The sequence below is a fragment of the Oncorhynchus mykiss genome, chromosome 8, assembly GCF_013265735.2.
Source record: "Oncorhynchus mykiss isolate Arlee chromosome 8, USDA_OmykA_1.1, whole genome shotgun sequence".
Lineage (NCBI taxonomy): Eukaryota > Metazoa > Chordata > Actinopteri > Salmoniformes > Salmonidae > Oncorhynchus > Oncorhynchus mykiss.
In genome coordinates this window covers 71611809-71626656 of record NC_048572.1, presented here as the reverse complement: position 1 = coordinate 71626656, position 14848 = coordinate 71611809, and the positions used below count along the sequence as shown (strand labels likewise).

The following is a 14848-nucleotide window of genomic DNA, read 5'->3' as shown; positions in this document are numbered from 1 at the left end:
ACCCCGTGCTTCACGTTTGGGACATTGTTCTTCGGCTTGCAAGCCTCCCCCTTTTTTCTCCAAACATAACGATGGTCATTATGGCCAAACAGTTCTATTTTTGTTCCACAGGGCATTTCTCCAAAAAGTACGATCTTTGTCCCCATGTGCAGTTGTAAACCGTAGTCTGGCTTTGTTATGGCATTTTTGGAGCAGTGGCTTCTTCCTTGCTGAGCGGCCTATCAGGTCATGTCGATATAGGACTTGTTTTACTGTTTCCTCCAGCATTTTCACAAGGTCCATTGCTGTTGTTCTGGGATTGATTTGCACTTTTCACACTAAAGTACGTTCATCTCTAGGAGACTGAACGCGTCTCCTTCCTGAATGGTATGACGGCTGCGTGGTCCCATGGTGTTTAAACTTACGTACTATTGTTTGTACAGAGGAACATGGTACCTTCAGGCGTTTGGAAATTGCTCCCAAGGATGAACCAGACTTGTGGAGGTCTACAATTTTTCTTCTTAGGTCTTGGCTGATTTGTTGTGATTTTCCCATGATGTCAAGCAAAGAGGCACTGAGTTTGAAGGTAGGCCTTGAAATACATACACAGGTACACCTCCAATTGACTCAAATCATGTCAATTAGCCTATCAGAAGCTTCTAAAGCCATGATATCATTTTCTGAAATTTTCCAGGCTGATTGAAGGCACAGTCAACTTAGTGCATGTAAACTTCTGACCCACTGGAATTGTGATACAGTGAGTTGTAAGTGAAATAATCTGTCTGTAAACAATTGTTGGAAAAATGACCTGTGTCATGCACAAAGTCGATGTCCTAACCGACTTGGCAAAACTATAGTTTGTGGAGTGGTTGAAAAACGAGTTTTAATGACTCCAACCTGAATGTATGTAGCCTTTCGACTTCAACTGTAGTTCATTGTTTAAGTCCACTTCCAGTAGTTTAATACATTTTTTTATTTCCTGCACTAATATGTTATCATTTAAGCACTGTGTTACATGTCTTCTGTCTAAGTATACCTCTTTTAAAATTAAATTAAACTTCCTTGACAGAATAATTATTCTCCTCTTTGACTGTGAATTTTTGTCAGTTCTTACTTTTGCCACTAGAGCGTAATCCGCAACTGGAGCATGATTTCCTAGGAGTCCGTACTCCCGAAGTTGTTAGCTGTTTTTATGCTAGCCAGCTAGCTAGCAGTTCTCAGCTGTTAGTAGCCAATGGCTGCCAATTTCTTAATGGCAATAAAAACAGATGATTGCCATATTTTTTCAGAGTCATTACTTAATTATTTAATGCAACAAATCTCACGTTAAACCTAGTAAACAATTCATGGTAAAATTGGAAACAATTCATTTAGACCCAGCGTTTATTTGAAACAGTCATTTATTTGCTGAAATGTGTACCATTGCCGACTATTAAAAGGGACAGGCGGCTATTTGAGACTAAATTAATTTGAAGTTGTTAACTCACTGTAACTATCCAGATACTTACCCGATGTACTGTTCAGTTTTGTTGAATTTCTTGGCCAGATATTTGGCAGAGGCTTTACTGGGTATTTTCACCATGGACAGCTCTTTGCCATAGCGTGTCATGCTGCAGGGTGTCTCACACACACAGTAGTCGTTGTCTTTCTCTACCAAGAAGTCTGTGGGGGATGACAATAGAATGGGAGTCCTGGGCCCAATTCACTACAGGCCCCATGATAAAAGGTAGTACAATTCAAAAGAAGCTGCAAAACAACCTTTGCTGCTCAGCAGTTCCTTATTTCAAAATGCTGTATTGTATAAACGCTTTCGTACTCATATCTCAAACTAAAATATTGTTTGGTGTATCTACTGATCAGTGATAACTGGTTCATATTCCTAATCCTTATATCATTACCATTGTTTCTGCCTTACCTAAAGCTGGGTCTGCACAGTCTTTGTACTGCTCTGGTGTGCATACTGTTGAGGTCCCTATTCAACACGTCAGAGAGAGAGAGAGCGGGAGAGAGAGAGAGAGAGAGAGAGAGAGAGAGAGAGAGAGAGAGAGAGAGAGAGCAAAACAAAAATGTAATGTTAACATAACCACAGTGGGGCAAAAAGGTATTTAGTCAGCCACCAATTGTGCAAGTTCTCCCACTTAAAAAGATGAGAGAGGCCTGTAATTTTCATCATAGGTACACTTCAACTATGACAGACAAAATGAGAAACAAAATCCAGAAAATCACATTGTAGGATTTTGAATGAATTTATTTGCAAATTATGGTGGAAAAAAAGTATTTGGTCAATAACAACAGTTTATCTCAATACTTTGTTATATACCCTTTGTTGGCAAAGACAGAGGTCAAACGTTTTCTGTAAGTCTTCACAAGGTTTTCACACACTGTTGCTGGTATTTTGGCCCATTCCTCCATGCAGATCTCCTCTAGAGCAGTGATGTTTTGGGGCTGTTGCTGGGCAACACGGACTTTCAACTCCCTCCAAAGATTTTCCATGGGGTTGAGATCTGGAGACTGGCTAGGCCACTCCAGGACCTTGAAATGCTTCTTACGAAGCCACTCCTTCGTTGCCCGGGCGGTGTGTTTGGATCATTGTCATGCTGAAAGACCAAGCCACGTTTCATCTTCAATGCCCTTGCTGATGGAAGGAGGTTTTCACTCAAAATCTCACGATACATGGCCCCATTCATTCTTTCCTTTACACGGATCAGTCGTCCTGTTCCCTTTTCAGAAAAACAGCCCCAAAGCATGATGTTTCCACCCCCATGCTTCACAGTAGGTATGGTGTTCTTTGGATGCAACTCAGCATTCTTTGTCCTCCAAACACGACGAGTTGAGTTTTTACCAAAAAGTTATATTTTGGTTTCATCTGACCATATGACATTCTCCCAATCTTCTTCTGGATCATCCAAATGCTCTCTAGCAAACTTCAGACGGGCCTGGACATGTACTGGCTTAAGCAGGGGGACACATCTGGCACTGCAGGATTTGAGTCCCTGGCGGCGTAGTGTGTTACTGATGGTAGGCTTTGTTATTTTGGTCCCAGCTCTCTGCACGTCATTCACTAGGTCCCCCCGTGTGGTTCTGGGATTTTTGCTCACTGTTCTTGTGATCATTTTGACCCCACGGGGTGAGATCTTGCGTGGAGCCCCAGATCGAGGGAGATTATCAGTGGTCTTGTATGTCTTCCATTTCCTAACAATTGCTCCCACAGTTGATTTCTCCAAACCAAGCTGCTAACCTATTACAGATTCAGTCTTCCCAGTCTACTAATTTTCCACCATCATTTGCAAGTAAATTCATTAAATATCCTACAATGGGATTTTCTGGATTTTGTTTCTCATTTTGTCTGTCATACTTGAAGTGTACCTATGATGAAAATTACAGGCCTCTCTCATCTTTTTAAGTGGGAGAACTTGCACAATTGGTGGCTGACTAAATACGTTTTTGCCCCACTGTACATATTCCTATGAATGACAACAACAACACAGAAAACATTATTAATCATATTCATTGAGGAACTATGTGATGGTCAAGCCAAGACGTGTGTGAGTACCAGGCATGTGGACCATCCTGCAGTTACAGTTCTCCACCAGGTAGCGTGTCTCGCAGTCGATACGACAGGCTGTGATGCTGTACGTGGAGAAGAACTCAGAGTCGATGGGAGTGGACTTGCAGTCTCCCCATGGGGGAGGGAGGTACTGAAGCTGCGACAGAACAGAGCATAGATTTCCCCTCAGTATATTGGCCACTTTCAACAACATCTAGTCAAGCCCAGCAGGAAATCCAAAATAAAAGTGCACACAAGCAGACAAAAAAACAAACATATGTATTGAACATTTAATAAGGGAACATAATGAAATAATGACATGTTTTCTGGCTTCTGTTCACATCTATAAGAATATTCCACTCAGACTACGGTGTAACTGAGAAACACAGCTCACAGAAAGCAACAAGCAGACACCATGCAGAAAATCAGTGATGCAGGTCAGGTCTAGTCCTGAAAGTTTACATACACTTAGGTTGGAGTCATTAAAACTTGATGGGGACAAAGATCGTACTTTTTGGAGAAATGTCCTGTGGTCTGATGAAACAAAAATAGAACTGTTTGGCCATAACAACCATCTTTATGTTTGGAGGAAAACGGGGGAGGCTTTGCAAGCCAAAGAACACCATCCCAACCGTGAAGCACGGGGTTGGCAGCATCATGCTGTGGGTTGTGCTTTGCTGCATGAGGGACTGGTTCACGTCACAAAATAGATGGCATCATGAGGATGGACAATGATGTGGATATATTGAAGCAACATCTCAAGACATCAGTCAGGAAGTTAAAGCTTGGTCGCAAATGGATCTTCCAAATGGACAATGACCCCAAGGATACTTCCAAAGTTGTGGCAAATGGCTTAAGGACAACAAAGTCAGGGTATTTGAGTGGCCATCACAAAGCCCTGACTTCAATCACATAGAACATTTGTGGGCAAAACTGAAAAAGCGTGTGCGAGCAAGGAGGCCTACAAACCTGACTCTGAGCTCTGTCAGGAGGAATGGGCCAAAATTCACTCAACTTATTGTGGGAAGTTTGTGGAAGGCTACACGAAACGTTTGACCCAAGTTAAACAATTTGAAGGCAATGCTACCCGATACTAATTGAGTATATGTAAACTTCTGACCCACTGGGAATGTGATGAAAGAAATAAAAGCTGAAATAAATCATTATTCTGACATTTCACATTCTTAAAATAAAGTGGTGATCCTAACTGGCCTAAGACAGGGAATTCTACTAGGATTAAATGTCAGGAATTGTGAAAAACTGAGTTTAAATGTATTTGGCTAAGGTGTATGTAAACTTCCCACTTCAACTGTATTTGTGTATGTACCAACATTCAGAGAAGCACATAGCCCATTGGACATAACAGATAACTGAAAAGACCTTGGTGTGGCTTAGAGATTTTCCGAACTTCTCAATCATTTTCCCCAAATCTACCCTTGACCGTCTCTTGCATCTGCATGCATTGGAAGACTGAGTGTGACAGATACAGAGTGCCAGTAAGTCATGAAGTGACTTGAAATGGAATAGTTGATTTATTCTTTATGGAACTTGATTTCCAGGCTACAGCCTCTCATAAACATTATCCATGTAGGAAATAAAAACCCAGAGAAAATAACAGGCCCTCTAGACATTAAACACTCATTATCCAGTCTTTGTCTTCATACAAGCTGTTGAATATGGTGCAACCAATATTATTTTGCAGTTACAGTATGTTTATTTGTTTTGTTGTTTTTGTGCTTTGCATTTGAATGTTGCATACTCCTGGGATCCTTTGAATCTGGTTAATGTCTCCTAGGACTTTACTCTGGGAGGGTAATAGAACCACATTAAACACAACGATTGGCTAACAGAAGACATTAGCCAGATGTAGATTATCCCAGCAATGTACAACATTCAAATGCAAAGCCCAAAAACAACAAAACAAACTAAACATAACTGCACAATAATATTGGTTGCACCATATACAACAGCTTTTATGAAGACAAAGACTGGATAATGAGTGTTTAATGTGCTAGCTGGAAAGGATAACATTATGTGCTGATATTCTATAGTGATGGTAGTTATGAAGAGACATAAGACAGAGATGAACCAGGAAGAAACAGTCGTTGAAATGAGGTCACGACAGCCACATGGAGGGAGGTGATTGGTCCATTCCATCATGAAGACTTGATCGGTAATGAGATTGGGAGGTTTGCTATGTACGCTACTGTACATATGGTATGCTACAGTACGCTATGTTAAGCTACAGTACACTACGGTATGCTATGGTACACTACGGTATGCTATGGTATGCCACCCACTGCACTTGGGAGGAAACTAACGTTTGGAAGCCTGGGGTTACAGTTGGCCGAGGGCTTCCACCCCGAAACCTATCTAGTGTGGGAGAGGAGGCTCTGACTAGTGAATCTGAACCTTTACTCAGGCCTCATAGGACTTCTCATTTAGGGGAAGGACCAGTGAACACGTCACCAACTACCGATTTTGACACGGACAACATCTGTCAAAGCCCTTTGTTTGGCTCTCAGATACACAGTAAGCAGCCAGCCAGTCAACCTATATGTGTTCATCTTACTGAGCCCCAAAACAGCTGAGCCCATGTCTGAGGACACAAACCCAAAACTGGTTCAGAAACATACATTTCTTGTCATTCAGCCATCTTTCAATAATTGTTCTCGGCCACTTGAAGCTCGATTGTTGGTAAAAATAGTGTTCCAAATTTCCACCCCAAGTTATTATACTGTATTTGCTTGCTGCAGAATGAAGTTGTCCTTTAAAGACTGGATTTAGTTCAGACATTTCTTCCACTGACATTGGGAGACCTGTTTGTATCATGTGGTTGAAGTGAGGCAGATTTGAGTGGTTCTGGTGAATGGAAGTATAATCATATATTGATATATTGATCAATCCCTCCGAAAAGGGTTTGAAAAGCATTAAATAATCAAAAGGATATGGGGTTAAACATTTTTAGCAATTAATTTGGATTCATTTGAGATGGTGTTACTAGTAAGATTATTATAATATTTTTTTGAACCTTTATTTAACTAGGCAAGTCAGTTACGTGAAAAAATCTTATTTACAATGACGGCCTACCCGGGCCAAACCCTGCCCTAATCCGGACAAGGCTGGGTCAATTGTGCGCCGCTCTATAGGACTCTTGATCATGGCCGGTTGTGATACAGCCCGAGATTGAACCAGGGATTGAACCTGTAGTGATGCCCCTAGCACTGAGATGCAGTGCCTTAGACCGCTGTGCCACTCAAGAGCCTATGATAGATGATTCCTATCAGATTTAAATGGCACACTAATCAATTCAGTACAATTATTATAAATGAATTGCTCTAGTCATAAGAGCAGATTAATTTACATATCACCTTATATATCTACTCATAGCTACTTTACAAGGGAAGTCGATTGAATTCAGAATTCAGTGTTGTTTGGATTGTTGTGTCCAATTGTCTGTTTTAGAGATGCACTGCACCGATAACCCTATGTTATTCTGTTGAATATGGCGTGAGGGATTTTGAAGAGACTTGTGACTTGTACCAAATAATATCTTCTCTGGAATCAAAGGATTTTTTGAATAACTTGTGGTTCAAGGTGTAATTCTAGGTATTATAATTAATTTCTGATGAGTTTGTAACTCATTCAGTAGGAAAAGTGCCACAAACCCCTACTCAAGAGAAACTGAGTTCTGACACCTAATGAGATTTGTATCTTCAATGGGTGTATAAAACGTGACATTGTGACATCAGTGACACTTTGCTGAGGTCCTTTACAATAAAGTGGTTGCCAAAGAAAATATCTATCAAAAGATCACAGCTGTATTTCACTGTTCTGTCACCGTTTTCAAACCACCGGATTTCACGAGCTGCAGCCTGAGTGGCATGTTATTGCAATAGATTTTATTAGATTTTATTTTATGGACAAAAAAACCATGTGCAATGCAGGGCTGGCTCTAGCCTTTTGGGGGCCCTAAGCAGGTTTCGTTGGGGGGCCCCCACCTTGCGGAAAAACATTTTAGTGGCCCCCTCTTGAGAAAATTTCAATTCTCCACATTTTGCCATGGGCCATAGAGAAAATGTTGTAGTTTTAAAGCAAGTGTTCTGCTATTCTCTACATTTTGCAATGGGGAGAGAAAACTGCAATATTATAACATTTCATTCAATTCTACTCATTATGCCATGGGGCAGAGAAAATTATTTTGCAGTTTTAGAGCAAATTTCCTGAATTTCTACCGATTTTGACATGGGTTTGAGAGACATTTTTGCAGTTTTAGAGCAAATTTCCTGCAATTCTACCCATTTTGAAATGGGCGTGAGCGGAATATTTGCCGTTTTAAAGCACATTTCCTGCAATACAACACATTTTGTAATTTCTTATGCCATGTTAATATGATATCTGAGTGAGAATGAATAGCCCTGTGTGCCCGGTCAGTATTTGGCCATGATTACAGCTGGCTAGACTAACTACCAATCTAAAAGTTGTTCGCAAACATGGCTAATTGAGTGACTGTCAGTGACAGACATAACAAGAGAAAAACTGCTGATGCACAAACAAATTCTGAAGTTACACCTGGTGTATTCTACTATTCTTACTCTCAATAGAGTCAATTGAGACCGTCTATGTCACTTATGCGTGGAACCGGCGCTGGTGCACGGTTTGTAATACTATTTTCTATCCTCTTTAAATGATTATGCAGTAGTAGAAAACATTCCTTCGACACATTTTGATTTGTCTGGGTTTTGATGTGAAAAACAATGTGGGTATTATGGACATGCACCTGTTCTATTATTGAAGGAAGTATTGGGTGCTCAACTCGAAAGAACACTGCGAAGAGAGTCTATTAACGTATGTTTGATGTTCACTGATTTAACCCTGGATATGGTTACAGTTAGTGACAATGACAGGACTGTGAAATAGATGACCTATGGATCTGGCAAACAGACCATTGTGACCACATGGAATACAGACTTATTAGAGACATTTTAGTTCAGTATTAAAATGACTCCCGTGGTCCTGACATCTGCCCTAATGGAAGACTACATTGATTTTAATATTCGTGTCTGACAACTGGATAATGGATACTATACTGAACAAAAATATAAACGCAACATGCAACAACTTCAAAGATTTTACAGTTCATATAAGAGTTACAGTTCATATAAGGAAATCAGTCAATTTAAATATATTAATTAGGCCCTAATCTATGGATTTCACATGAATGGAAATACAGATACGTATCTGTTAGTCACAGATAACTTAAAAAAAGGTAGGGGCGTGGATCAGAAAACTAGTAAGTATCTGGTGCGACCACCATTTGCCTCATGCAGCGCGACACATCTCCTTCAGATAGTTGATCAGAGTTGATCATTCTGTCGATTGTGGCCTGTGGAATGCTGCCCCACTCCTTTTCAATGGCTGTGCGAAGTTGTTGGATATTGGCGGGAACTGGAACACACTGTCATACATGTCGGTCCAGAGCATCCCAACAGGCTCAATGAGTGACATGTCTGGTGAGTATGCAGGCATTTTCAGCTTCCAGGAATTGTGTACAGATCCTTGCTACATAAGGCCATGAGGTGATGGTGGCGAATGAATGGCAAGATAATGGGCCTCAGGATCTCGTCACAGTGTCTCTGTGCATTCAAATTGCCATCGATAAAATGTAATTGTGTTCATTGTCCTTAGCTTATTCCTGCCTATACCATAACCTCACTGCCACCTTGGGGCACTTCTTTCACAATGTTGACATCAGCAAACCGCTTGCCCACACAACACCATACACGTGGTCTACGGTTGTGAGACCGGTTGTACATACTGCCAAATTCTCTAAAACAACGGAGGCGGCTTATTGTAGAGAAATGAACATGAATATCTCTGGAAACTGCACTGGAGGACATTCCTGCAGTTAATATTCCTGCAGTGCTCCAGAGTGGCGCAGTGGTCTAAGGCACTGCATCTCAATGCAAGAGGCTTGGGAGTGATTGGGAGTCCCATAGGGGGTGGCGCACAATTTGCCCAGTGTCGCCGGGGTAGGCCGTTATTGTAAATAATAATTTGTTCTTAACTGACTTGCCTAGTTATAAATATTTTAAAAATTAAAACGTGCCAATTGCACGCTCCCTCAAATCCTTTGAAATCTGTGGCATTGAGGTGTGTGACAAAATTGCACATTTTAGAGTGGCCTATTATTTTTCCCAGCAGAAGGTGCACATGTGTAATGATCATGCTGTTTAATATGATTATCTGCTTGATATGCCACACCTGTCAGGGAGATGTACTATCTTTGCAAAGGAAAAATGCTCACTATCAGAGATGTAAACAAATTTGTGCTAGAAATTTGAGAGAAATAAGCTTTTTGCGCTTATGGGAAATTTGTAGGATCTTTTATTTCAGCTCATGAAACATTGTACCAACACCAACACAATACTTGTGGTGTTTATATTTTTGTTCAGTGTAGATGTTCCTGCTCCGTTACGACTGTTCACAGTGCCCAATAGATATAGGCTACTGTATAGGACTGTGGTTACAGGCACTGTCTGTAGCCTATAGCTAGGTCTTTTTTTCCATCTGAAATGTATCCATACAATGTAAATGAAATCCTCTGGAAATATTTTTGATTCAATGTACCAGATGCTCCATCATTCATGATTTGTATTTATTTAGCATGTGGAATTGATTTGAACGAGAGAGAGAGCATCTGAAGCAATGACATTTCTGCTGTATTCTGTGCTAATCTTGGGATGCATTTCTGACTACACTTCAGTCACAGCCTGTAATTCACAAAGCTTAATGATTTTGTTGGTCCTCTCTTACTCAAAGCCATGATCATTGTGGTACCATTGCCTTTTCGTTACACCACAAAATGTAACTCTATCGTTCTTTGTATTTTATGAAAAGCAAACCAAAGTCTCCCGAATGTTATTTTTCTCTCTACATAGTGTTATTATGCATGACTAAATCCAATTTATGTACACATGTAGGATCTTAATTTGAGCCAGTTCGCTACAGCAGGAAAATAATCCTGCATCAACAGGAAATGTGAATTATTATGTGGATTATAATTAATTTATACGTTTTTCATAAGGGAAAATAAAAAATGACAAACCTCAGAAGCCTGCATTGCAGGATGTCTTCATGCAACAGGGTGATCAAATTAAGATCTTACATCTGTAGCATATATTATGCTATTGTTCTCTATCCAACTGGTATCAGCAACAGCAAGATTATATGGAAAATATACCTTTGAGCCGTCAGAGATTGCATGTGAACTGCCTGGGGTACTGTAGCTCTGGCCACCAATAACAGTGTAAATACATTTACAGGCAATTTCTGCTTTGTACATCCAATCTGTCTCTCCTTCTGTATTCCTTGTTGGATACATACTAGGTAGCAAATATTATATTGTTACTACTTCAGTTCAGAATCATTAGACGGTTTCTGTTCAGATTTAGCGATTGTGCTGGTCGCATGTTATTACGTGCATTATACAATAAGATAAATAGAATATATTTTTCTCCAGGGTCTGAGACACAGATGTATAGCCAATGACAGGAGAAGGAAGAAGGGTTGGGGCTTTGGATAAAAACACAGACAAAAGCAGAGCGAGAGGAGGATTGAAGTAGAAAAAAAGGAAGGAAGGAAGGGAAAGGTGTTGCAGTATGTACCAGTTGCTGCTGACATGACACAAAAGTTTGAAAACCAGGGGCCACACCAAATCCCAGCTGGTCAATGAAGGGAGGTTCATCCTGGCTGTGAATCTGAACCTTGATGCCTGCTTCGTACGAGGTCTCATCTGTGGATACATACAACAGCAGGCTAGAGAATGTAACAACAGAAACCTCTGCTGATCGCTGTTCCCTGGTCAGAGACATTGCTTGTTGTGTTGGGAATGAGATATGTGTTTTTACTGGATATTGGACATCTGTTGTGATAAAGTCACGTGTTGAAAATGCAGTGCTAAGAATGAACTATTTTTCCCAGGACGGAGACAATAAATGTTGTGTTGGATAAGTTGTTAAACTATATGTTGTTGTAATAGTGTACAGGTCAAATTCAGCACTAGGAAGGAACCTTGAATGAATGCATGTCAGTCGGCTGGTTGATGTGTAAAGTTCATTCTACCAATGTCCCAAAATCCAAAGTTATTATTGTATTTATGGACAGATCAGTTATTGTGGTACTAATTAAGTGGTGTCATACCACTGGGTACTCACCTGTCTCTCCCCAAACAGGTAAGTATTCATCTTGTTGGATATCTAACATGATCTCCAGCCCATTTCCTGTCCCGCCTTTCAACGTTGTCAACATCGGGTTGCCATCCAAACCAGAGTTGAACGTGTAGCATTTTCCGTACCGCGTGTAAATCTGCAAGAAGAAGAAGAAGGTACATGACATTAACTCAATGCAACAACATTGTTTTGACATAGCGACAACACAGACAGTAAACAGCACAGTCACTTTGAGCAATGGTTGCTCTCTGTGTAGACCAATTTAAACTGCGGTTGGGGATAGGGTTGCTGGGCAGGAAAGCTTTGCAGGTAATTATCTTAGAAAACACTGAACCAAACAAGATACTAGAATGATGAATGAATAAATAAATTAACACCTCTACTGTGGCAACTGGCAATCTTTACCCAGACCCATTTTTTTTTATTTCCCCTGAGTAATTTAGATACTTCTTTAGGATGTATTTTCCATTAAAACTGAAAGTTCTAGTTAATCCAAAGCAATATAGCCAAAACCCAACCTCTTCCATCCCACAAAACACTAAATTAGATTGTTCAAATACAATTTATATTAGGAAGTGTCTTATAGACCCCTTTGAAAGCATTAACTTGTACCAATGCAGCTCAATGGTAATCTATAGATGTAGAATCTTAATTGGATCACCCTTTTGCAGGATAACATTTCCAGGAAATGTACAACTTGCAGTAGAGTTAATGTTTTAAAAGGCTTCTGAAGCATGCCATTTTAACTTTGAAATTTCAGACTTGACTTTCCCTTAAGAAAATGTATCAACCTCTACAAAATATTATAATCCACATAATAATTCACATTTCCTGTTGCTGCAGGATTGTTTTCCTGCTGTACAAACTGGCTCAAATAAAGATTCTACATCTGTACATAAATTGCATTCAGTAATGCATAATAACATGTAGTGAGAAAAATGACATTGACTGGTTGGCTTTTCAAAAAATACAAAGAACAATGGCAAGCTGTTGACAAATTCCTTTTGTATAAAAGTAAATCCATTTCCTTTGAGTGTGAAAATAATATTTTGTGGTGTAACAGAAAGGCAATGGTAGCAGACTCTGAGTAAGAGAGAACAAAATAAATAATTAAGCTTTGTGAATTGCCAGCCGTGATTTAGGTTTATTAAGAATTGGCTCCCAAGAGCAGCACAGAAGTCAGCAGAAATTCCACTGCTTCAGATTGCTGTAGCAAACTGGCTCAAATTAAGATCCTACATCTGTACTATTAAGTATTGGTACAGACAAAATTTTGCCTGCAGCAAATAGCCAGCTGGTTTAACTGATTCAGAGATATACAGTGCTGATATTCCAGTATAGCACCACCATGTTCTTTTAGCACCATCTCTCACACATTTCATATTGACGTTTCATTATTTATTTTTTTTACAAATTCTCTAAGATGGGCGACTTTGCTTTCATGTGTGCCAGCAGAGCAAAAATAATCATTAGGAGCCTCTTAGAATGCTGCATCTGATTTTGCACAACTGACACACATGGCTGGTGAGCTATAACTTAAAACTAAAAGTTAAAATAGATAAAGGCGATAATGGCTTTAAATTCTCTATGCATTTTGCTGTGTAAGTGATTTAATTTCACCGAGGTGGAATTGATTGGTCATGCAGTTCTCTAAGGGTTTTATCGATACTGTCATACAGTTATCACCAACATGTACAGCGGGGCAAAAAAGTATTTAGTCAGCCACGAAATGTGCAAGTTCTCCCACTTAAAAAGATGAGAGGCCTGTAATTTTCATCATAGGTACACTTCAACTATGACAGACAAAATGAGGGAAAAAAATCCAGAAAATCACATTGTAGGATTTTTAATGAATTTATTTGCAAATGATGGTGGAAAAAAAGTATTTGGTCAATAACAAAAGTTTATCTCAATACTTTGTTATATACCCTTTGTTGGCAATGACAGAGGTCAAACGTTTTCTGTAAGTCTTCACAAGGTTTTCACACACTGTTGCTGGTATTTTGGCCCATTCCTCCATGCAGATCTCCTCTAGAGCAGTGATGTTTTGGGGCTGTTGCTGGGCAACACGGACTTTCAACTCCCTCCAAAGATTTTCCATGGGGTTGAGATCTGGAGACTGGCTAGGCCACTCCAGGACCTTGAAATGCTTCTTACAAAGCCACTCCTTCGTTGCCCGGGCCGTGTGTTTGGGATCATTGTCATGCTGAAAGACCCAGCCACGTTTCATCTTCAATGCCCTTGCTGATGGAAGGAGGTTTTCACTCAAAATCTCACGATACATGACCCCATTCATTCTTTCCTTTACACGGATCAGTCGTCCTGGTCCCTTTGCAGAAATACAGCCCCAAAGCATGATGTTTCCACCCCCATGCTTCACAGTAGGTATGGTGTTCTTTGGCTGCAACTCAGCATTCTTTGTCCTCCAAACACGACGAGTTGAGTTTTTACCAAAAAGTTATATTTTGGTTTCATCTGACCATATGACATTCTCCCAATTTTCTTCTGGATCATCCAAATGCTCTCTAGCAAACTTCAGACGGGCCTGGACATGTACTGGCTTAAGCAGGGGGACACGTCTTGCACTGCAGGATTTGAGTCCCTGGCGGCGTAGTGTGTTACTGATGGTAGGCTTTGTTACTTTGGTCCCAGCTCTCTGCAGGTCATTCACTAGGTCCCCCCATGTGGTTCTGGGATTTTTGCTCAACGTTCTTGTGATAATTTTGACCCCACGGGGAGAGATCTTGCGTGGAGCCCCAGATCGAGGGAGATTGTCAGTGGTCTTGTATGTCTTCCATTTCCTAATAATTGCTCCCACAGTTGATTTCTTCAAACCAAGCTGCTTACCTATTGCAGATTCAGTCTTCCCAGCCTGGTGCAGGTCTACAATTTTGTTTCTGGTGTCCTCTGACAGCTCTTTGGTCTTGGCCATAGTGGAGTTTGGAGTGTGACTGTTTGAGGTTGTGGACAGGTGTCTTTTATACTGATAACAAGTTCAAACAGGTGCCATTAATACAGGTAACGAGTGGAGGACAGAGGAGCCTCTTAAAGAAGAAGTTACAGGTCTGTGAGAGCCAGAAATCTTGCTTGT

At 40.4% G+C, this 14848-nt stretch overlaps 1 protein-coding gene across 6 annotated transcripts in view; it reads right to left on the bottom strand.

Annotated features, from left to right (window-relative positions):
• Positions 1 to 14848, bottom strand: part of asic1c (acid-sensing (proton-gated) ion channel 1c) — a 159292-nt gene that overhangs the window by 13599 nt on the left and 130845 nt on the right. For all 6 annotated transcript variants that reach the window (XM_021613580.2, XM_036986124.1, XM_036986125.1 and 3 more), the window contains exons 2-6: positions 11743 to 11893; positions 11194 to 11321; positions 3533 to 3683; positions 1895 to 1951; positions 1488 to 1641 (exon numbers count right to left, since the gene is read on the bottom strand). In XM_021613580.2, the coding sequence (XP_021469255.1) occupies positions 1488 to 1641; positions 1895 to 1951; positions 3533 to 3683; positions 11194 to 11321; positions 11743 to 11893 (641 nt within the window). The remainder of the gene's footprint in view (positions 1 to 1487; positions 1642 to 1894; positions 1952 to 3532; positions 3684 to 11193; positions 11322 to 11742; positions 11894 to 14848) is intronic.